At 37.0% G+C, this 25,384-nt stretch overlaps 1 protein-coding gene across 1 annotated transcript; it reads left to right on the forward strand.

Moving 5' to 3' along the window:
- The first annotated feature begins 3,395 nt into the window (after nt 1-3,395).
- Nucleotides 3,396-25,244, forward strand: tpcn2 (two pore segment channel 2). Its single transcript, XM_016284531.1, has 25 exons — nt 3,396-3,776; nt 5,102-5,160; nt 5,241-5,317; nt 10,079-10,256; nt 10,519-10,635; nt 11,471-11,577; nt 11,757-11,829; nt 13,452-13,551; nt 13,865-13,930; nt 14,359-14,423; nt 15,258-15,367; nt 15,489-15,570; nt 15,655-15,741; nt 17,161-17,280; nt 17,919-17,978; nt 18,196-18,324; nt 18,467-18,516; nt 18,600-18,699; nt 19,444-19,515; nt 19,601-19,674; nt 19,929-20,037; nt 20,354-20,436; nt 20,570-20,651; nt 21,098-21,189; nt 23,914-25,244. The coding sequence occupies exons 1-25, from the start codon at nt 3,620-3,622 to the stop codon at nt 23,990-23,992; spliced, it is 2,328 nt and encodes a 775-aa protein (XP_016140017.1). The 5' UTR covers nt 3,396-3,619; the 3' UTR covers nt 23,993-25,244.
- Nucleotides 25,245-25,384: the final 140 nt, after the last annotated feature.

The raw sequence follows: 25,384 nt of genomic DNA on the forward strand, positions 1-25,384 counted from the left end.
ACCTCCTCATGCACTTCCGGGAAGAATGGAACCGGAGGCGGCTGCCGACGTCCGGCTTGCGCCCCCCGGAACCAATCATCCAGCCTTGAGCGTTCGGGAGAAGGCGGAGGCCTCCAGTGCAGCCCGACACTCTCGGCGGCCCGGGAAAGCATAGCGGTCAGCTCTGGATCTGACTCGGGCAATGCCACTCTTCCTGACAGAGGTAGCACAGCCGAATCATCATCTCCAGAGCCTAGCTCGCCCTCCGATGCAGCGATCGACATTCTGTCATCCGCCTGTGCTCCGCACAAGATGCTGGACCCCGCCCTGTCCGAGGACCCAGCACACTCGTCCGGAAGCACCAGGTGGTGCGATGTGCTTGAGGAATGAGAGGCCCGCGGAGACGTACTCGACGGGGAAACTCTCACCATGACCCTCAGGTCTCCCTGACCATGAACCGAAGTAGGAGGTATCTAGACCGCAACGTCGCGATGGTCATGTTCCTGCACTGAGAACATGACTCATCCATGAGCGCTGTTTCAGCGTGCTGTAAGCCCAGGCACGAGACACAGCGATCATGACCATCAGATGAAGCCAGGACACGACCACATCCAGAAACGCACGAGTGGAAGACATCTTTAAAAAGACGCCCGTCGCTCGTGGAGCTCTTTTAGACATTTGCTCTTTTAGGAAAAAAGGAAACACTCTTTTAGAGAGAGCGCTGAAGCGCCCAGGGGAGGTCGCGGCGAGACCGCAGAATGGCAGCTGCAGCACGCCGAAGATGAGCAGCACTGAATGGCAACCCCCGCTGACGCGCCGTCACACCAACGCTAGGCTGTTTCTTTGCGGACACTCCTAGTCGTCCTAGTAGAAGGCTCGGCTCCGAAGCGAAAAGCTGATGTGTTTAGGGGTGTTAAATAATAATTTTTTTACATTCTAAAAGCTCTTTATTCCAAAGATACTACAAGCTAGTCAGTGTATTCAGCAGGTGTAATGTATTGTAAGTTGCTTCAACGGTATTGCAAGTATTATATACAACAATAATAAAACAGTGCATTGACACAAAAAAGGAAATTAACTTTTGGTACTTAAGTACTTTTAAAAGCAAGTACTTCTGTACTTTTACTTAAGTAAAAATCTGTCTTCACAACTTTTACTTGTAATGGAGTAATATTTGGCCAGCAGTATCTGTACTTTCACTCAAGTAATGGAGTTGTGTACTTTGTCCGCCTCTGGTCACGACTGACGTAACGTCGAACGTGACTGACTGAAAGGGAACTGTTGGTTACCATTGACTTTTTTTTTTATAGACATAGGTGTTCTTGAAAATATTTCTCTTTTTCTACGACCACAGAAGAAAGAATGTCATGCAGGTTTGGAATGGCACGAGAATGAGTAAATGCTTTTAACTTGAGGGTAATTTTTGAAATTATAAAAATAATTGAAAAAATGCTTTCATGAAAAACAGAACGGAATGTTTTAAAGTGAGTCAAACCAACTAATGCAGAAAATCATCCATTTTTTTAAAGCTTAATTCTTTGCTAATGCTACTGTTGTCAGTGTTATTGCAAAGCTGCTGGTTATGGTTTTCCCGCCAAACATGTCACTTCCTGGAAAATGATTTTGGAAGTGGCTTTTTGTTTAGATAATAGTTTCAAAAGACTAACAGGATAGAATGCGATGTTGAGGACAAATAGGCTATTAGATTACCAATTAAAAAATAAATAAATAAAAGTGTGATTTTCATATTTTATTCGATAAATGGCATACAATTATTTGGAAGAGATTTCCCAGCTAACAAAAAAAGGTCCCCAGGACGTCCTCTAAATGGCCTCTGCGTACGTCCCCCGGACGTGAGCGTGTAGGGTCCCCTTGCCGTCGAGCGGACGTTCGCGAAGACGTCCTCTGGACGTTCAAGGGGACGTTCACAGGACGTGCAGCAGCCATTCGGGACGTTTAGGGGACTTTCGCTTTAAGTCCTCTGAATGTCATTTTGATGGTTGATGGTTATTGTATAAAAAACGGTAGTAGGGATGATCATAATTGTTCTTACTATCAATATTGATATTATAAATGGTGATATAATTACAACAGAACGGGATATGGTTACATAGCTGAGCAAATACTAATAATGATAATGACAGGAGCAGATATTAATGTTTATTATAAATATTATTATTGTTATTATAAAACTGATTTAACAATATAATAGGTTATATTTAATATATTACATGATTATTATAAATACTGGGACACATTAGAATGTTTATGATAATGAGGATTATTATAATATATTACTGTGCTTATTGAGATGGACATATTGTATTTGGTTATTTGTATATAACTATTATAATATCACAAATTATTAGTAACAGACAATGGCAGCAACCATATGGTGTAATATATGGGAATGAATTGGGGGTGGGGGCAAATAAGTTCTACTTTTTCCACTCCCTTTCGAGCAAGTATTATGTGTAAATATGTGTATGGATATGTGTAACATAATTGTATATGTATGGATACATATATATGTGAGATAAACTGTTCTATTTTTCTATGTATGTGTATTGATATATATATATATATATATAATTAATATTCATATATTGCTCGAAATAAATTAAAGGTACTTGCAAGCTGTCTCAAGGCAGAAAGCACGAGAGGGCGGATGTGGACGAGTTAGGTGTTAGAGAATTGACTTCCTCTTAGTATGTTTGAAACTGTCTGAACAGTGAACACACACACACACACACACACACATACACACACACACACACACACAGACGTTGGTACAATATCATACACGCGCGCGCACATAAGTTTTATATAGGCCTACATATAAATGAGAAGAAAGGAGTTTATTTCAGGGAGATTCATTAATCTATTAGTTAACTGTTCTTATAACCCGTATTAAGAGTGTCGCCAGTAAATTCTCACGCTTGCTCAATCCGTTTGCAGCTCATGACTCAAATGAACTCTAAGGAAAATTTAGGACAAGCTGAACACTATAGGCTCATAATTCTCCACCACTCACCTAGATTAAAATGACCCTACATTTAAAAACAAGGCGGGCCTTTATTTGAGCGACTTAATGCTAGCACCATTTCTTTCGAATGAGTTATTTTTGAGTGATTCTTTTGAACCGTTTGCCTTTAAAAACCATAAACGTCGGCATGGGACGAAATCTGTATAATCTTTAAAAATATACGAAAACATTGTGGTAAACAACATCAGAATTGAACTCAATATTTTGGCTGATTCTTGATGATGACTGAACGAGTGAGGTTTTGGAGAGCGAACTGGTTCATTGTAAAGAATCATTCGAACCGATTCGCCAAAGTGAAACTTACCTAGTGCTATAGTGCCTCTGACATGAGTGAGCAGAAAGCTTCAGAGTGAGTGAGTGAGTAGAGGAGATGGGAGGAGCTGACGTCTCCTGAAAACACCTCGAGCACTGTTGCTCGCTCTGAAATGTTACTTACTGTAACACCGACTCAGTGCGCTGGGAAAGTTTACTAACGAGACTGTCACTTTATTTCCGAACATGAGCAGAAGACTCGTTTAGGTTTGTCCTTCGTCACTACCGATATCTTTAACGCCCTGTTTGGGATTTATTTGGAGACGTGAAGCCATTGTCTAGATGGAAGAAGAACAGCCGCTGCTGACTGGCAGCATTAACCAGGGCTCGGGTGATTATGGAGCTCATGATAATGGTCAACTTGATCAACATGAAGAATCACCAGGATCAAGACGACTGTCCTATTCAGCTACAGACGATTCGTACCGTGTGCTCGAGGGTACGTATGTATTCAGTAATCAGTCTGTCCTGAGACAAGTGTCCTGACTTACTTTTCCATAACCTTGTTCTGCTCTCTTGTAGTTTATTCTGTTTCTTTTTCCTCACTTTTATTTAATAAAAGTGTAAAAGGTTATCCTCCATCTTTCTGGTATCATATTCACCTCTACTTGGTTTCAGTCTTTGCTGTCAGACAAACACACCATTGTCTTCTTATTGGCTCTGCAGTTCATCTACTTTAACTTCATAGCCTATGTTGTTACTGCTTTCTTGCATGATGTATCAAATTATAAGTGGAGATAGTTAGACATACCGAAAATGTTAATTTAATACTTGCCAAATAATATGTTTCACAATTTTAGCAGAAATTTGGGGCAACTAAATGCGTTTTGGGTGGATGTGTGAAAATCTTGTCCATACTTGTTATAAAAACACAAAATAGAAAATTCAAACATTATGTCAAGGTAATCTGAATATGAAGCGGACAAGTTTATGTTTTAGTCTGTGATTTTGGCATATTTCGCAATAGGTTTTATTTGGTAACGTTAGCTAAATTAGTTATCATTAACTAACAGTTAGCAGAACTTCTACAGCATTTATTAATCTTAGGTCATTATAATCTCAACATTTATGAAAACATTTTTAAGATCAAAAGATGTATCTGTTAACGACGAACATGAGCATTTACTTTTTTAAATTAGCATCAATTAAGGGTATTAAATGCTGTGACAATATATTGCTGTTAGTATAGTAATATGGTCAAATATATTCATGGTAGTTATTTTATATCTCCAGTACGAAGTCAAAAGAAAGTTTCTGTGGCTCTTTGCTCTTCTACTTAGCATTATCACTCAAGGATGGTTTGGATTTGCTGGCTCATATCCTGTTGAGAAGTTCAGGTTTGGCAGCTCCTGAATATCCTGTGACACTTAAAAATATGCTGCTATTGGAGCCTGAAACATCTGCCTGCACACATAGTTTTACAATCAGAATTATTATTTTTTTTTTCAAATCCGAGTAGAGGTACAGGTCATAGAATGATCCAGTAAGTTTTGCACCAGATTTTGCTCGGCGAGTGGTTAAATTAAGTGCAATATGGCAATGATTTTTGTGGCACAAAAATATATTTCACTATATTTTTGTTTAGATTACAGAGAATGTAATAGTTTAACTTTGTGTAATATTACGGGACCTCCCATGCAAAATCTTTTAGGGACCTTTTTGCAAAATAAAATAAAAACATTTGAAAGTAAAACTCATAAACAAAATTCACAACTAAAAAGTTTTTGTTTATCTTTTTGTTTATTTGTTTTTCATTTGATACAGATGCAGATGCAGACCTCTATATCCAGCAGGCAGTTGTATTTATTGAAGATGCAATTCAGGTAAAAAGATTTTCAAGATTTTTTATTTTTATATTGATTGAATAAATGTCTAATTTCCCTGTTTGTGCTCTTTCCCACAGTATCGATCCATCAATCACAGGGTTGATTCTGGGTCCTTGCAGTTATATAGATGGTATTATTCCAAAATATGTCAGTGGTAAGCAAGCAGAAATTTATGCTTTTTATTTAAGGACTTTTTTTTGTTTTTTTGCCATGTGCCATACAAAAGCCAAACACAGTAACTACGGCATCACTGGAATTGTGAAAAATTGCTTCATAGATTTGTATAAATATTTATAATTGAATTTCAGTTTGTTTGATATCAGTATTTTTTTTTCTAAATCTTAGTATTGTTGATCAAACCCGGCAGTAACAGGACAGATCATAGTTTAAGAGCCTTGATTTCAGTCATTACTCAATTTTGACAAAATGTGTAGGTACTTTGTTTTTCCTTTTTATTGCAGTATACTGTAGTTTCATTGTTTGTTTTTTAACTGGTGAAAACGTCTCAGGTTACTTATGTAACCATGGTTCCCCGAGTAGGGAACGAGACACTGTGTCCTCTAGGTTTCTCATAGCGACCCCTAGAGGACGCAGTTCGAAGTTCCCATGAAAGGGAACGTCTCAGGTTACTTATGTAACCATGGTTCCCCGAGTAGGGAACGAGACACTGTGTCCTCTAGGTTTCTCATAGCGACCCCTAGAGGACGCAGTTCGAAGTTCCCATGAAAGGGAACGTCTCAGGTTACTTATCCTCCGTCCAGGATGGCCTGGCCTGACCACAGATGGCCTGACTGGTACACCTAAAAATTGACTAAATTAACTTTTAGCAGATATATATATATATATATATATATATATATATATATATACACACACACACACATTTTTTTTCTGGAAAAACAAATAAAAATGATTGATGACAAACGAACCAATCAATTCCAATGGTCAACATCAAGTCTCACTCCTATATTTTTGGTCATTCAAGAAGCCTCTTTACTTGGATATATGTCACAGTAAGGAAGAAAAGGTAATTTTCCCTTTAATATTCTAACTCATCCTACCTCATCTTCCTATACCTAGTGGAAATATGTTAACACCGGAAAGAAAGCTAAAATTACAAAGCCATTTCATATAGTTCTTTAAGCTTTATTCACAGAATCTTGTTGTTGGATTGGATCAGACATGTTGTCAGTTACCACAGAAAGGTTAGACTTGTCTCTTAATTTGTAAAATCAAATAAAATTCACATTCTAGAGGGTTTACAAGCAGAAGTATTCCTTGAATTTTTGTTACAGTGCTTGTATAAATTTTTCCTTACAAAAACGTTTGTTTTCGGAGCTGTTAAGTTGTCCATGTCATCCGTGTGTGGTGTGATTACTGTTCTAGGCAGAATAACTGCTACAGTAATTATGCATTACCAGAATAGTTCCTATGGTTGAAATGTAAACAGTATTTACATCATGTCCCTTTCTGGTAGCCTTGCAGGGTTAGAAATTAAAACCCGCCAAATGTGGGTGAAAATCACCCATGCTGGGTATAACACATATCAACACTCTGGTCAATTTGGTGGGATGTGATTTATAAATTTATAATTTTACTTGCCATCATTATCAGAGCCCTTCCCATAAAAGCAGCCTCCAACATTACCAAAACAAAGTGAAAAGAGAGTTGCACATTGGACGAGACAAACATCCTGTCATGACACAGTGAGCCACTCACATAGTTCCCTTTCATGGGAACTTCGAACTGCGTCCTCTAGGGGTCACTATGGGGGACGCCTCATCGTGACCCGTGTCTGAAGTATACATTGAAAAATCACAAACTCGTTGGCCGGCGACAGCCATGACGTCACTACCGGTGCGACTATAGTATAAATAGGCGCCGGGAGCTACACATCATTCTCTTCTTCGTCTTCATTGACTGTTCTGTTTGAAGAGTGCATTTCCAAGGAAAAAGTAAGAGCTATCTCTATTTATTATGGCGAGCACTAGCAGAGCATTTAGAAGGTGTGTGCATCCGTGTCATCGCTATTTGACACCAGATGACACACACAATCTATGTGTTGTTTGTTTGGGCGAAGAGCACGCACGCGATGTCCTCGAGGGGGCAATCTGCGTGCATTGCGAGTTTTTTCCAATGAAAAAGCTCCGTTCTCGTTTGTCTCTCTTTTCAAGTAAAGAGGGGCAGCCATCTGCTTCCCGCGGTTCAGGACCCATCTGCTGCCTGCTGAGGCATGGAGGAGAATGAGCTCATGGGGATCTCAGGTGGACCTGGCCGATGAGTTTAGAGAGGGGCTTTCCTTCTCGCGCTCATCAGCGGGGGGCGAGAGACAGCCACTGGAGGATGATGTTCTCTCTTTAACATCATCTGATCGAGGGGCCAGTGCTCTGCTGGGTCCAGCCCAGGAAGAGCAGGAAATGGATGAAGAGAGCGAAGAAGCTGAGGCTGAGCCTTCTCAATCCTCCTGCCCTGTGTATGATAAGCTCTTTGAGGTTATGGATCGCGCCACGGCAAGGCTTGACTTGCCGTGGAAACGTGCTAATAAACTGGTGGTTGTGTGTATACTTCTGTCCCTTTTTCTAGGGTAGGTCCTCGATGGGCACCCCCGCTGCTGGGTTCAGAAACCGGGTGCTCGACTTGCAGTGTTTATTTTTCACTCGTCGAGATATGTCCAGAAGGTAAGTAAAGCCGGTTTCGGCTTCATACTTCCTGGATCATGCGGCCATAACACAGGCTTCTGCGGGAGCCTTTGTGATTATCAGACCCCCGGTGCGTCACTGCAAAAATTCCTGGACGTCCGGGCTGGGGTTACGCTTTCATGCTACCCTGACTGGTCTACCATATCTGGGTCGCCCTGAGGGGTTTTACCGATCACCAGGATATCCTCTTGAAGCATCACCCCCCTCACCATTGAGGGGTATTGTGAGTATGATGTTTCTTTCGAGCGTTAATCCTCTCTGAGGAGTTGGATTCCTCGCTCCATGGGCTGTCCTCGTGGTAGTATTGAGCAATGCTTCCCTTTTATCAAAGGGTTACCTGGAATGAGCAACGTTATTCCTCTGAATTCGGAGTTCTACTCTCACTTGAGAAGTTGAGTTCTCTGTTTCTCCAGAGCGCCTGGATCCAGCAGCATCAGGTGTATTAGGCCTTTCCTCTGCCTCCCTGATGTGCTGAGTATTTGGCTAGCTTGCAGTATGCTTACCCCTCTGATTTCACAATCATGCTGCAGGTCGAGCCCCCTCTCGTTGAGAGCTGGGTTTGTGCTCCCTCAGCCAAGGTAAACTACTACTAGCGTTCCAGCATTGGAACATGCTGTAGGGCGAGCCCCCTTCTCGACTGAGAATTAGGTGTGTTGCTCCCACAGCTAAGTAAATTATTGCTAGCTGTTCCAGCTTTGGAACATGCTGCAGGTCAAGCCCCCGTCTCGGATTGAGAACTGAGTGTGTTGCTCCCTCAGCTGAATAACTGCTAGCTGTTCCACCATGGGAACATGCTGTAGGTTGAGCTCCCTCTCCATTGAGAGCTGGATGTTGCTCCCTCAGCTACAGATTTACCGCTAGCCACTCCAGCATTATAGCTGTCGATATAGCGTCTGGGGATACGCTATTTTTATCTATGGGCTGCTCTTTCAGGGTGCCACCATAACCCCTAGAATGGTATTCAAGTGTGTGCACGTTATGCTTTGCCCACTTTTCTAAAATCCACATAAGTGGTAAGTGTGCACGTTATGCTTTGCCCACTTTTCTAAAATCCGACGCAAGCTTCAGACGAAGAAGTGAATGATGTGTAGCTCCCGGCGCCTATTTATACTATAGTCGCACCGGTAGTGACATCATGGCTGTCGCCGGCCAACGAGTTGGTGTTTTTTCAATGTATACTTCAGACACGGGTCACGACGAGGCGTCCCCATAGCGACCCCTACTCAGGGAACCATGGTTACATAAGTAACCCGAGACGTTTCCCATTGAATTACATTAACAACAGTTTGGGAGAAATATATGTACATACTGATTTCACCCTTGTCTAGTAGATGTATTGTGCATTTTTCAGTAATAAGTATGTTTTTTTTTGGCTTGAGTAATGTCTTCATAAAGAGAATTATATCAGAGCAAACTGTTTCTTTCCATTAGCCTTTTGTGTGACCAGTTTACTGTCTTACGGAGCACTTTGAGACACAAGGCCACTTTTTCAACCTGCTCTCACTTCCTTGGGGTCCGATAAATGCCAAGACTTTTGTGTGTCATTATATAAACACCAAAGCATGTTTTTTTGCAATGCGCCATAAAGGTTTAATTAAAAAAAAACATTTGTCATCAATATACTGATACAAATTTTACATTCATTAAATCATTTACAGACGCCTTGGGAGTGAAAACAGGTTGGCATTTTTTTATGGAGATCAATGGAAGAAAGGCTTTGATTCTCAGTACGCTGACTTTTGTGAAGAAACATTTGATACATTTTTTAAATGACATCCTGTCCGCTAATCTTCAGTGTGTTTAACATTAAACATTGATTTTGGAGTAAGCTGTATTTGAAAATTAAATGCTGTCACAGAGATTTTGATAATCCAGTTTATGTGCAACATATTTGTTTTGGTTATTAGAAGTTCTAAATGGCCAAAAACTTTATTTGCCTAGTGAGTGAAAAGTTCAATTAAAACCCTGTGTATGTGTGTGTGTGTCATGCAGAAGTTACTGTGTTTACTGACTTTATGTGGTCATGACAAGACACACGTCACATGTATTGTTACAGTTATTTTCTTGACAGCATGACACATATTGTATTGCATTGGTCAGACAACATTCCTGTAATTATATTGACCTATAGCCTTTAGCTGCTTATGTGGTATGTTTCTCTCTATCAATATCAGATTTGTTATTGGATCTGCTTTCCCACACTCTCTTTCTTGAAGGGGTCTGGGGTTCACTATTGCCGTTGTACTGGCCCTAGCCTTCATTGAGACACCCTCCTCTCTGACCTACACCTCGGACATTCGTTTCAAACCCAAGCCCTGGGAGCCACCCTGTGGACTGACGGAGGGGATTGAGGTGGTCTGCCTTTGTATCTTCATCCTAGATTTCACTGTGAAGGTAGGAAACTAAAAATATATTCAGGTTACTGTTGGGATAGCATTCAATGGATAGTTCACCTAAAACTGCTGTCATTATTTGTCATTCAAACCTGTATGACTTTCTTTCTTTTGTGGAATACAATGTCCAAGCTGCTCTTTTCCATTTTTGGTGAACTATCCCTTTAACAGTTAAATTGACCTATCTGACCATTTGTTTTGTAATGTTTAAGTTGCTTAATATTATATTAAGGAACATATTGGATATATTGTTTGTTTTGCAGAGTTATCTGATAGGATGGGAGGAGTTTCGTATGAACAAATGGCTGATTGGGTATATAGTAGTGATTACAGCATCATTTATTGATTGGATGTTGAGTGTTAGCATGGCGTGCAATGAGGTGAGTTCATCAAATCTATTACAGAGCTGCTTATTTAATGTGCCTCCTTACACTATAACATAACTATCACATAACAATATTTACACTATAAAAATGGTGTATAACGTTTTCACTGAGAAATTGCTAGTAAATTTCACAAATAATTACAAAGAAATGGCAAGTGATGCATTAAATTAAACTGAAGATTGAAATAGTATTAAGTTAAATGTGACAATAAAGCATTAATAAACCATTCTTCAATATGACATAAATATACCTCTTTATGTAGTTTTTTAAATTTATATATCGAAAGTCCCCACGTGATCTGCCCAACACTATTGTCAAAATAAAATGTTCTTATAATGCATAAAAATGCAAGTACAATTTTATTATGAATAAACTTTATTAAAGTGCAGTAAAAAAATGGTGTTATTTTTTTCCGTTTAACTACATTTTAAACATGATAAAAAAATATAATATATATATGTCAACCTGTTGTTTTTTTGTTTTTAATCGATACATTGATAATTGATTTCTTTATTTTATTTTTAATGAGCACTTACAGTCCTTCATACACTTAAAGGTATAGTTAACCCATATATGAAAACTCATAATTTACTTGCCCTCATTTGAAGAACAGACCAAAATTTAAGTTGTATTTTAAATATTGGCCTCCGTTGTCACTCGAATCTCATTTGCATAAGCACATCAAATATGACCTGAGGGAGATGAAATGTTCATTTTTGGACAGTCTATTCCTTCATAATCTTAAATAAGTAAATACTGAGCATGTCTCAGTCAGCTGTCAGCTTCAGGTCCATTGATTGTAATGTTGCCCTGTCATTCTGTCCCACAGAATTTAAGAGTCAGGAGACTAATTCGACCATTTTTCCTCTTGCAAAACTCCTCCCTGATGAAGAAAACTCTAAAATGTATCAAAAAGACTCTTCCAGAAATAGCAAGGTAATAACAGAATCTCTGTGAAAAAGTTTGAAACTTTTTGAAAAACAGTTTGCATTTAATTCCTTATTTTCACTTCTCAATGTGTGTGCAGTTCCATTCTAATATTATAATAAAAAAAAAATAGGACAATAAATGTTGACCAGAAGTGTTCTCTCTGTTTTTCTCTCTTTCTGTTTCAGTGTTATCCTGCTTTTGGCATTACACCTCTGCTTATTCACCATGATTGGAATGCTGATCTTTTCCAAATCAGATGTAAGAAGTGATCACATCTCTATCATATCATTTCTATCAATGCTTATATGGGCCCACTTTTTTATTTAAACAAACCCCTATCCCCAGATACTACATTTTGCCACAAAACTCATCCCTAGAATTTGTGCATTGGACATGAATGATACCTCAGTGCAGTTTGCTGTTAATTTTCTAAGCAATTAGACTGAAGATATTCACTGGGCAGACAATAAAATGGTCAAACAACTCCTAAAGACTTGTGTTAAAGGAGGAACCTGAGTCATATCTAGAGACCACAATATAGAGGCATGGGTGTGGGATCTTGTGACATGGGCCAGTTTAGAGGACACATAGCAACCATGCAAATCACCCTAGTAGAACACCGTGCAACCACAGAGTTACATGCTGAATACCTCAGAATACCTCAGCAACCACAGAGCATCCATCCACACCACTCTGGCATGCTGGCAACGATTTTTGCATGGGCAAGCAAAACTTACATTTTCTTTAACTACATTAAAAATATAGTAATCAGGGTTTGTGTGGGTCTTTAAAAGTCTTAATTTGCCACAATGTAAGGCCTTAGAAAGTCTTAAATAAGAGCAGAAAGTCTAAAATTGATAAAGTCATGGCACTAAATGTTACATGCATCGCAAAAGTAAATATCTTCCTCAGTATATTTGTTTTCCAATACAAATATCTAAATATCCTCAAATCAAGATTGAACAATGTAACCAAATTGAGTGAGGTTATGCTTAAAACAAGAACAAATATCAGTGGGGTATGAAAACTTGTTTTCCCTTTGAATTAACTAGATTTTTTTCTGAGCCCTTTGGCAGATCTTGTTCATGTCATTTTGCTCCTCTAGTAAATGTATCTCGACTTAAGAGTCTAGACATTTTACACAAAATTACTTTGGAAGAAAATCACTTTTTTTGAAGTGTGATCAGAAGGTAAAGTAAAAGTTTTTTTTCTCCATATACTAGTGGTTGGAAGGAGAGCTATTCAAGCTATAAGTTTGTGTGTGTGTGTGTGTGTGTGTAAAAAAGTGTTACTAATACAACTCATTGTGTGCTCTCTAGACATTTACATTAAGAGAGCATATTGACTTATTGTCTTCTCTTTAGTTTGTTCCTTAAATCTTCTTTACTTGTTCTTAAAACGGTCTTAAATAGTCTTAAATTTACCATCTTAAAACCTGCAGAAACCCTTAGTAATGTACTAAGGGCCAGATTTACTAAACAAGACAAATTAGTGCGAGAGCGCAGTTCCAAAATATTTCACTAAAGATGGGAGTGGAAAGTTCTGCATGTGATTTACTGACAATGCGTAAATTAAAGAACACAGATGCAACATCTAATTTCTATAATAACCAAAGCAATTTTCCAAGATCAGCACATATTAGTGTAAGGTTGCAAACAAGCAGAGCAAATTAAAAATAACAAAGCTTGGCATGCAATATGTTCTGATAATGCCTTCCTCTGGCATTCCAAATAAATTAAGATGAGTGGAAAAAATTCTTTACTTTCTACCATGTGCTCTGTTTTCTGCGATGCTTCCTCCTGGCAGCAGCAATCTCAGCCATGTCAAGCGCAAAATAGGTTAAAATTTCTACAGTTGACTGAATAGATGTGTTTCCGTAGGACCCTAAGAAGAATGGAGAATGGGAAACCTACTTCAAAAACCTGCCAAAGTCCCTGTCTTCTCTGCTAGTGCTGCTAACAACAGCCAATAACCCTGACGGTACATCTTCATTTGACTGTTAATGTTGTTAAAGTCTCTCATGAGGTGCATATCTCTGAATGACTCAGTAAAGTTTTAAATGGTCAGTGACACAGATGACATTTTGGCACTGTTGTGTCAAATTCTCGGTCATCTCTGGCTCATTGCAGTAGAGGGTATGAGTCATTAGCATTAACCACATGACATGATGTCTTGTGACTTGTCACAACGTTCACAGGTATCTGTATTTGTTTCAAATGTGAAACGTCCTACAATGGCCTACAACGTCTCTTGTAGTCTGTGTTCATTACAACATGTCTTCCTCTCTCAACAGTCATGATTCCAGCATACTCTCTGAACCGTGGCTATTCTATATTTTTTATACTCTTTAGTGTGTTTGGTAAGTTTTAATGGCAGATCAGATCAGACACACACACACACACATATATATGTGTATGTATATACTGTATATGTGTATGTATGTATATATATATATATATATATATGCACGCACACACACATGCATGCATACACTACTGGTCAAAACTTTGGAATAATATACGATTTTGTTAATATTTCAGAAAGAAGTCTCTGAAAACTGAAAACTCAACTTTTCTATTACAGAAATAAATTGCATCAAATTTGCATTAAGTTTTCATGTATTTACATTTTTTACTGTATTTTTTATCAGCTTTGGTGAGCATAAGAGCCTTCTTTTCAAAAACTTTTGACTCGTAGTGTATATTTATACACACTGCAGTTAATATTATTTGCATTCAGAACTTTCAACCTGCATTAAACACTGACATTTTTATTTTTTTCTGTCAGGAACGTATTTGTTAATGAATCTAATGACGGCTATTATTTATAACCAGTTCAGGGGATATTTACTGGTGAGTGAAAGTTACGTGACTTACATTAGACATTGTTTTAGGAATTTGGTGCTTGTTTGCTAAAGGAATAGTTCAGCAAGTCTTAAGTCGCTGGGGTATATTTGTAGCAATAGCCAAAAATAGTCAAAATAGTATGGGTCAAAATTATAGATTTTTCTTTTATGCCAAAAATCATTAGGACATTAAGTAAAGATCATGTTCCATGAAGATATTTTGTAAATTTCCTACTGTAAATATATCAAAACTTAATTTTTGATTAGTAATATGCATTGCTAAGAACTTCATTTGGACAACTTTAAAGGCGATTTTCTCAATATTTAGATTTTTTGCACCCTCAGATTCCAGATTTTCAAATAGTTGTATCTCTGCCAAATATTGTTCTATCATAACAAACCATACATCAATGGAAAGCTTATTTATTCAGCTTTCAGATGTTCAGATGCTCGAAAAATTGACCCTTATGACTGGTTTTGTGGTCCAGCATCACATATGACTGTTTTTTATTTCTCCATGGAGCACAGAATGTCTTTTATATTTTCCAAGCATCTCTTTTCCATACAACAAAACTGACCAGGGGCCATCAAGCTCCAAAAAGAACAAAAAAAAGCACAATTAAGGTTTTCCTGTATGACTACATATGATGCACTGTTTTTCAAGTCTTCTTAAGACATACCATATTTTTTATTGTATGGAAAAGAGTCGCGTTACCATTCTTCAAAAATTCCTCTTGTGTTTTGTGAAGTTATACATGTTTGTGACAAAATAAGGGTCAGTAAATGGTGATTTTAGGTAAACTGTTCCTGTAATTATTGATGTTATCATCTGTGTGTTTAGATGTCGGTTCAGACGTCTATAATCAGGAGGCGTCTGGGTATTCGGGCTGCTTTCGAGGTGCTGTGCTGTCCAGGCCGAGGGCACACTAGCACTCAGTCTGAAGGCCATGTGTAAGATCCAGTCCTCTCCAACATTGTAGTCTTTCTTCCTTATAGCAAGCATTCACTCTAATTCATGTCTCTGATGTGGTGTTTTATGCCTTGTCACATGACTTTTCCTGTTGCTGCTCAGGGAGCGAGTGGCGGTGAACATGTTTCTTCAGGTCATGGATAGAGTCCACGTGAAGTCTTACTGCAGACAGGCTATCATTAAGGTCAATACAGATTGCAGAATAGTTTCTTAAAGTAAAACGTGTGTGTCATGGCTGATTGTTCGACCTGTCATTTGTTTCCTCCAGGCTGCTCAGCAGTTCCCAGACGGTTTCATTAATGGCGAGGCCTTCCAGAGGCTTTTTAATGAGCTGGATAAGGATTTTATGAAAGAGGTTTGACCGTCTACATTTGTGGATCAGTTTACATTACAGTCTGAATTCAGGAAGTCACTCTTTTTGAACAATTTGTAGAAGTCGGATAAAATAGTATTAGAATTATTAGGATATGTTGCATAGCAGGGTTGCGCAAGTTGTGAATTGGTTCTCTTGTATTTTATGAGTTAGAATTTGAATCAGAATGACAGAGAATTAGCTGTATGGCAATTCACAGAAACTCAACACAGTCACAAAATGAGGAACTTAAAGGGTTAGTTCACCCAAAAATGAAAATTCTGTCATTAATTACTCACCCTCATGCTGTTCTAAACCCGTAAGACCTTCGTTCATCTTCGGAACACAATTTAAGATATTTTTGATGAAATCTGAGGGCTCTCTGACCCTCTCATAGACAGCAAGGTAACTATCACCATGCGTGTGGCGGTGCCGGCGCTGACCCAGATCCGGCGTGATGACATGATTAGGCCGGATCTGGGTCAGCACCGCCATACGCTCGCATCATGATACTGTCGTGAATGCACGTCCAATGTGACACAGTAGAGACGAAAATGTGGAATAAAGTCGTTATTTTTTGTTTTCTTTGCGCAAAAAAGTATTCTCGTAGCTTCGTAACTTTACAGTTGAACCACTGATGTCACACAGACTACTTTGTCGATCATCTTGGTACTTTTCTGGACCTTCAACGTGGTAGTTACCTTGCTGTCTATGGGAGGGTCAGAGAGCCCTCAGATTTCATCAAAAATATCTTAAATTGTGTTCCGAAGACGAACGAAGGTCTTAAGGGTTTCGAACAAAACGAGGGTGAGTAATTAATTACATAATTTTTGGGTGAACTAACCCTTTAATTAATCCAATACAACAACAAAACAGGCAAGAATAGATAACGGTTTAAAGTTTTCATCTTGTAAGTTTGCTTCATTTTGTTTAGCTCCTTTTAAATAAATACAATTAATAGAGCATTCTTGAAAATAATGTGTTCTTCAACCATGGTCCAAACAAATGAGTTAAATTATTATAGTAAATAAAATAATGTATAATAATACATAATATGATAAATTAATAAATTATTATTAAATTGATTTATTATTGAATATAATATGTATAATTCAATTAATATAAATTGTGTAGAAAATTCTTTTGTAAACATTGAATATTAATACCATATTATTTTTCAGGAAATGCCCAATGTTTTGTGTTTCATCATGTTAATTGGTGATTCATCTTGAAAATGGAGTGTAATATTAAACTACACTTACAGCAGACTTTCTTTGATTTTCATTTAAATTAGATTTTACTTCCTTAGGTTCAAATTTAAGGAGTTGAACTGGAATTTTAAGTCACTTTCAATTTAATTCTGAATGTATCTTTGGTGTCAACAGATGCATTGACTTTTCTGTTTTTGTCTTTTCCCTGCAGCATCCACCAAAACCAGAGTACAGTTCTCCTGTCCTACAGCTTATCCAGTATATCTACAGTCACTTTTATATTACTGTACTGGGGAACGTTGTTGCTCTGGCTAATGTCATCTGTATCTGTGTAAGAAACCGTATTTCCTTTGACTTGCTTTTATTATCACATACATCACCCTACATGAAGAACATTACATACATTTCCAGAATTCAGTAGATTAAAACAGGGCTTTCCAAATTGGTTGTTCACCACCTAGTGGTTCATGATGGAGCTGCAAGGGGCTCTTGAGATAGAAATGCCAAATTAAATGGAATTGAATTGAAATACATACGTTTTAATATTAAATAATCAAGTGTTACACTTAACTCTTACACAAACAAGTCATTAAATGTAAATGTAAATTTAAACACTGACCACAGATTATACTTTATACAAAACAGTGAAATCCACAAATGTAAAAGTGCTCATACCATAAAAACTTACAATTCATATAATTAAAAATTAGTTTAATAATTGTATTATACATTTTTTTTATATAAAAAAAAATAGAGCATTATTTGAAATCAAATCAGAAAATTATTAGAATAATTTAGTTCACAAAAATAGATCGCAAAGTCTATGTTGAGCGCATGTTTCTAGTTTTATTGCGAAATGGTTCCATCTTGTGGATAGCATATGCAAAAAACAAACCATGTACTGAGTAGTTGTTTCGAATCTTTGAATCTTGAAGTTCATCTTTGATATTTGTTATTGTTTTTCTGCAGACTATCTTGGTTCTGAATTCAGAGAAATCTGCCTCAGAGAAAAATAACTTCTATATGGAGGTGACCGTTTCATGCACTGAAAAAAAACGATGTTGCTGTAATAATATAATTTCATATCAAAATATTAGTGGTTGGTTTGTTTGTAAAACTAAATTGTGTTCAATCCTTTGGATTTTAAAAATGCCCTGGTGTTTTTTCAGCAATAGTTGATATATGTGTTTTCTGAATTTTTAATGGTTCTATAAATATTAATGTAAATATATTTTCTGTCTTTTAGATCCTCAACTGTATTTTCATCCTGTACTATTTAATAGAGATGCTGCTGAAAATAGTGGCTTTTGGTTGGAGAGGTTACCTGTCTTACAGGAATAACATTTTTGATGGATTCCTCACTGTTCTTCTTCTGGTAACATTTCCGATGTCTTTTTTTTTTTTTGTAATTTAATGCTATTTAAAATTATCATAAGGAATTCTGCAGCATACATAGTTGTTTAGGTGGTGAAGGCAATAATTGGAGATACATTGTGTTTTTCTTTTATTCTCAACAGGCAATTCAGATTGCCATATTCATCACGTACAGGATTCCATATGAGGACGTGTGAGTGTACTCAATTTGAAGATCAAATCACCTGATCTCTTCTCCAAATGCTTTAATGTGACGTTTTACTCTTATCTTTACAGGGATCCGGTTCCACAACATGTGATGGCTTTGTGGGAGATGGTGCGACTGGTCAATATGTTGATTGTTTTCCGTTTCCTCAGGATAATTCCAGAAATCAAGGTTGGTGATGGGCTCCTCACATTAATCACCACATTAATCTCCTAAATGCACACTAGGTGCAATGATACTACAGCGGTGCTAAAAATACAGGCACCATTGCGTTTCTTTTTTTTTTTTCAAATAGTTTCTTGCAGGTCACCATTAAAATTGAAAGGTTTGCAGTGCACCAAAATAAAAAAGATTGCAAAATGCAAAATAAACTTTTTAGCCACCAAAAAATATAAATGGCCTGGACAATTTTGGCACCATTTATTTAAAATATGGTCCGATTTTAAATTACTCTCTGATTTAAAATTACTTCTTCCAACTGTTGTTTTCAGCTCTCTTCATGGCATTTAGGGGTATTTTGATCTGGACTCATTGCTTGCCACTTCAGAACAGTGCAGTATTTTAATTCCAACCAATAATTATCCTCCTGGAAGGCCCATGACTTTCAACAGACACACAGCATAATTGGTCAGATAGATAGATAGATAGATAGATAGATAGATAGATAGATAGATTTCCATTCTGAGTTTCTGAGTTTTTTTTCTTCAGGCCTTTGTCTCTCTTACCGGTTTGCTTTTCTTCCAAAAGAAAGCTTTGCTTTTTTGGTGCTAATAACTTGCTGACTGTACGTTATTTCTTACATATGTAAAAACAATTCACTGAAACCAGTATTTTTTCACGTAATTGGCATAATTGGTCATACCGTAAAGAGCACTAATACATGCTTAGTCTTTTTTTTTTGTGTGCACACTTTAGTTGATGGCCGTGGTGGCCAGCACTCTTGTGGACCTGGTGAAAAACTTGCGGGCATTTGCTGGCATTCTATTGGTGAGTGAACAGACTCCGTTTACTAGCAGTTTTATCATTGATAATGAGGTTGGTCTCTCTTCACTTGTACATTTCTCTGATGCAGGTGGTGTACTATGTGTTTGCAGTTCTTGGTACCTGGCTTTTCCAGGGAGCTATAACCCCTCCATCAAACATGAGGTACTGTTCATCAACTGCACATTTAACAGGAAACATAAAAATACAGTAAAAACTATTGTGAGATAATCTTACAATTTAAAAAGAACTGTTTTCTTTTTTAATGTAATGTATTCCTGTGATTCCATTACTCTAGTCTTCAGTGTCACATTATCCTTCAGAAATCAAAGCATTATTATCATATATGCTCAAGAAACATTTCTTATTATTTTCATAGTTTTTAGAGCCTCTTCTCTCTATATATGCTCTCCTTTCAGTCTAATCTCCGACTCCAGCACAGAGAACAAAACGGGGGGTCCCTTCAGCATGGATTGTGGCACTTTTGAACAGCTGGAGTACTGGCCAAACAACTTTGATGATTTTGCTGTAAGTTGCACAGAGGTCTCTGGGAACTTGATTTTTAACAAGTTCCCAGAATGCAATAATAAGCACGTATGAGGAATAAGTAGACAGTGGATTTGACCAAATTTGCTAGGTTTATAGTATTACATTGTGTTTTCAGATTTGTTTTTATTTCAATACTATTTTCACATTTGAAAGTGGCAATTAAAGTTTTATTCCCGACTATATTTTGGTTTTGTTTTTATATATTTTAGGTTTAAGCCAACATAAAATTAAGGAAAACTGTTTTTTTGGTCTCACAAATAAATGTAACTGTATTCTTCCTGTCATATTTTTCCAGTCCTCTCTGGTTCTGCTCTATAACATCATGGTGGTGAATAACTGGCACGTTTTCACGGACGCATACACCAGATACACTACGGAGTAAGTTAGACACCCTACACACACACACACACACACACACACACACACACACACACCCTGTGTCTGTCTTTAACACATTTGCTTTAACTGAATAGAGTTTTGTCAATTTGTACCCATAATTCTTCCATGTCAGGTGGTCCTTGGTGTATTTTGTGGCCTGGTGGTTGACATCTTCAGTCATGTGGGTCAACCTATTTGTGGCACTCATTTTGGAGGTATGTAGATTGTTTGGTGAAAATATTTCAAAACTGACCATATTTACATTATTAATACACATTCCTAGTCTTAATATGAATTACACAGTGCACATTATTCCAAAAGGAAAAAAAATATGTACTCCTTTTTATGACAGAAATATGATTTGAACAAATTATCAATAGCATGATTTTTCCCCCAAACCAGTAAAGCACACACCCTGCCCCACAGCTGATTGTAAAGATTTAATTGGTCACAGTGCTGATTGCCTATACAACACTGAAACCAATACTAACCCCTAACCTTAATTACAGTAGTAGCACATCCTGTTAGTTAGCATTACTGTTTGTCATGATCAGATCATGAACTGAATCAATAAATTCGGACCTTTTCTTGACAGAGCAGTAAATTTGTTTCTAAGCATGCTAGTTAACCCTGTTTTTTTCTTCTTCTCTCCTTTGTTCAGAACTTCACCTATAAGTGGGACCGCAGTAACGCTCTCTCTGTTGAGGATGTGGAGAGAATTGCCTATCAAAGCACTGTGCAGCTTATGTTCAGGTATGAATAAAGCTATTCGAAAAGTTCTTATCAATGATTCTAGAGACCTGGGAGAAAACGAGTCGCACGGTTTTACTGGCCATTAGTTCTAAAAATAGCAAACATTTCCACTTTAAAATGAATCGGTGAGAATCAATAGAATAGGACCAATAGAACTGTTTCAGATTGGATTAAGTATTTTGTGAACACCATCAAGTTGTCAGTCCTGTCAGAATGTCTGTCTGACAGTGGTGATAATTCAAGAGATGGAGCTGAAAATAAATTTTAAATGAAGTGAATTGAATTGAAGTGAATGCTTGTTTTGTCAATACAAATTCACAGTACACATTCTTTTTGAATCTCACAGTGTTGATCTGTATTGAGTTATATGGAAGGAAAAACTATTTTTGTAGACAAAATGGAAGCATGAATGAATGGTAATGGAATGAATACATGTTAAACTAATTATTACAAAACACTTGGTATTTAAGCATTTATTTTTGCAGTCCTATAGCCTGTCAGTGATTTATAGTTTTATTTTGAATGTAATGTGATGTCTTGTATAGTGGTCGACCGATATATCGGCTGATATCTGCCATTTTTCAAATATCGGCATCGGCCGATAAGTTTTTCTGTTTGGCCGATGTGTTCGAGGCGGGACTTTTAATTTGATGGCGCCGAGAACGGCTGCGGCAGCGCCTGAGCACACAGTGCTCACATTCTCCCTCTTGTTCGCTGTTGTCATTCAGATCTGTCTAATACGGATAGAAGTCTATCTAATAATCAGATAGAACTGTTAAACAAAGGAATTAAAATGTATAGAAAAAAGTATTATAACGATTGCTTTAATATTATTAAAGGCAAACATTATAATACTTTCTCGTTTGCCGTCTGCATTCCGCAAATACGCATTTATATAATTTAAACAAATCTTTGAATGACTAATGAGCATTTAATTTCACAAACCTTGCAGACTTAGTCGAATCTAGTTGAGATCTTGTGAAGTGTGCATGTGACCTGCATGATCGCGTGTTCTGTGACGGTCGGTCCTATGGTCCGTGCGAATTGAATACAGTCAGGAGGAGAGTTCAGCTTCACTGGAGACGCGCGATTGACAAACTCGTGACTGATTTCAAATTATGCTGCGCGTTATGCATTTGCCCACCATCATATTCATGTCATTTTCACTGTGTGCTGTATGTAAAATGAGTGTAACCTTGGCTTTATTTGAAAAAATATGATTCCCAATGCACATAAACTTCCCAGAATACTGAGTGCCCTGTGTTTACTTCCTTATTAATTATATTTTTGTTAAATATTTATTTATTTGTGAAAAATACTTTGTCTTCTAGAGTATGTTTATTTTACACGTTTATTTTTTTAATCCATTTTCAAATGATTTCAAATTTCTTAAATATGAATTAAAATTAATAAAATTACATCGGCTTTATATCGGCCATCGGCCACCCTGCTTCCCAAGATATCGGCATCGGTATCGGCTGTCAAAAAACCCATATCAGTCGACCACTAGTCTTGTATGTGATTTTATGGGAACAAGCGAGTATACCTTAGCTCCAATACTTGACAGAATTTGCCTGAGGTTCCTCTGCTCAGTATTTCAGGCTGCGTTCTGCTCTTTCCTCACAGCTTTCCCTCACATTCCTCTCTGATTAAGGAAGGGTAATTATTTAATTTAGTGGAATGTTGTGTGGTTTATCCTGCTGTTTATCACTCCTCACGTTCGACTACAAATCTAAATTTCCTAATATATAGTATTTCTGCAATACATTTATTTATTTCTGTCATTTTGCTGGATCAACATCCTTTTATTGGTCCTGGAACAACATTCCTATCCAACAATCATGTGCCAAACTAGGGGTGGCCGATATGGCAAAAATATAATATCCAGGATATCTGCTGAATTTATCTGCCAGATTTAAGACTTTATAAGAACTGCACATAATAATAATAATAATGTCTATACAGAACAAACCCATATAATCTCAAAATAAATCATAAATCTCAGATTATTTTACCTAATTCAATAGGTTGCAGTACACATGCAATGACTTAGATTTGCAGTTACCCTGTTTTGCTAATATTAAATTGGTTTATGTACCAGTACACAAATACATATTAATTGGAGGTCAATATGGGATTGTACTGATATGATAATAATGTGTTTTTAATAGAGCCAAAAAAAAAAAGATTGTGCTGAAACTATTAAAATGATTTATATTGATAGATTAAAGAATGTTATTAGTCTTTCCTTGCTGTGGCTGGGTGGCCCAGGGGGAACTTTATGCATTACGCAGTACTTTTAATTGTAAACAAGCCCTACATGACTTTTATTTTGAAATGAATACAGTTTACTGAAATGAAATGAAATGAAAATGAAAAATTCTGTCATCATTTACTTGCTGTACTCTCAAGTTGTTCCAAACCTGTACATGTTTCTTCCTGTTTCTTTTCTATTGAACACACACAAAGATATTTTAAAGAATGCTGATAACCAAACAGTTGACGGTATCCACTGACTTTCATAGTATGGAAAAAAATTTAATTAATACTATGGCTACCGTCAACTGATTGATTATCAACATTCTGCAAAATATCAAGAAGAAATGAACCCTTACAGACTTAGAACAAGTGGAAAGTGAGTAAATGATGAGAGAGAAATTATAGTTTGGTTGTTTAAATATCAAATTTTTTTTTTCTGTTCTTTTGCCCATCCTCCATCTTCAGAGAGCACGTCCAAGAGCCGACAGAAGAAGAGTTACTAGCTCAATTACAACAACATCCTCATCTGCACCTCTCCTGGTGACCCTAAACTCATCCCCCCTCACCTCCACCTCACGGGACGTCTTTAATACATAATTACACCAAAACACCCAGAATCCTTCAGGACTCCATCACGTCTGTGTAGGCCTTATGTTTACATATCCATCCATTTTGGAGGGCCTGTTTCCCATTATAGGATCTGTGTTGCTTCAGGTCTGCCTGGGAAAGGATGTATGTGTTTTTAACAGAACGTCACACTGTTTGGAGGAACTTCAATTTATAAAGAGGCTTTAGCTCAAGTCACTCTTGCTGCTGGAGTCAAAAGTTTTTGTTGTATGCTCAAGACAACCTGTACATTTCAGTAGTGTTCATGATGAAGTATCAGTACCAAAGTTTTTGATTTACGCTAATGTCTGGAAGGAATTCATTCTTTGAGTTCGTTTTTTTTTTTTTTTTTTTTTGAGAAACCAAACACATTTTTGTCCTGCGTTTTATGATATCAATATTTGTATTTATTTCTGTAAGCCTGTTACAATATAAAAAAAATGAAACAATCTATAGATTGTTTTAAAAGTAATGGAAACAAAGGGACATAACTCATTGCTGTGTTAAATATTTTTAGCTGTGTTTTATTAATTTGTAGATTCTATATTTTTGACTGCCATTATGTCTGTTCAGTGCTTTTATTCATGTTAGATTGTTACTGTATATTTTACAGAAGTTTTTATGGGTGAATCTCTCAAAAACTGTCAAGAAATGTTCAGATCATATTTCACCCAGAAAATAAACTAGGAAAGGAAATGGATTCCTTTTACTGTAATGTGAAAAATATATATTATTAATATATAATACAGTTTAATTAAATCAGTTATTGCTTCCTGACAGGAGGATTGAGAAGTGTTTTGTATTATAGTCAATAAACAAAGCAAGTAACATTTTGAATTACGTTGTCACAATGTGAAAAAAAATAAATAAATCTTCAAATCTGAGTTTGTACCAAATTTGTATTCAAATCTCAATGGTACAAACTGGGTTTAATTTCCTCTTGATGCAAAAGCATATTTTTACTTTGGATTTTGGGTGTAATTTGACCCAGCCTGTTCGTCAGTAAATTTCAGTGAGCTTATCCAGTGTCATTATTGGGATATCTTTCATGTTTTCAATGTTATCAACAGATGGTGTTTTGTTGTAATCGATACATTTGACTGAATATTGGTATAAATGGTTGAATTAAACCACTATATTGTGTTCTTTCTGGTCTGAGAGCAACTTGTTGATTAAATGTCTTAAATGTCTACAGGCAAATCAGATTTATATCATGATTAGTTTTCTGTAGTATGCTTTACATCAAACCAACTTTAGATGACATTGTGTCAGAAAACATCATGTTTTCATTTTTGTTTTTTAGCTAAAATGTTAGTAATTTTGTTTTTGT

The sequence above is a fragment of the Sinocyclocheilus grahami genome, unplaced genomic scaffold (genome assembly GCF_001515645.1).
Source record: "Sinocyclocheilus grahami isolate Dianchi unplaced genomic scaffold, SAMN03320097.WGS_v1.1 scaffold184.1, whole genome shotgun sequence".
NCBI lineage: Eukaryota > Metazoa > Chordata > Actinopteri > Cypriniformes > Cyprinidae > Sinocyclocheilus > Sinocyclocheilus grahami.

Coding starts and splice junctions, on each gene's coding strand:
- tpcn2 (XM_016284531.1), top strand. CDS start 3,620: ATGGAAGAAGAACAGCCGCTGCTGACTGGCAGCATTAACCAGGGCTCG. Junction 18,325..18,466: donor TCCTCACTGTTCTTCTTCTG/GTAACATTTCCG, acceptor TATTCTCAACAG/GCAATTCAGATTGCCATATT. Junction 19,516..19,600: donor CATTTGCTGGCATTCTATTG/GTGAGTGAACAG, acceptor TCTCTGATGCAG/GTGGTGTACTATGTGTTTGC.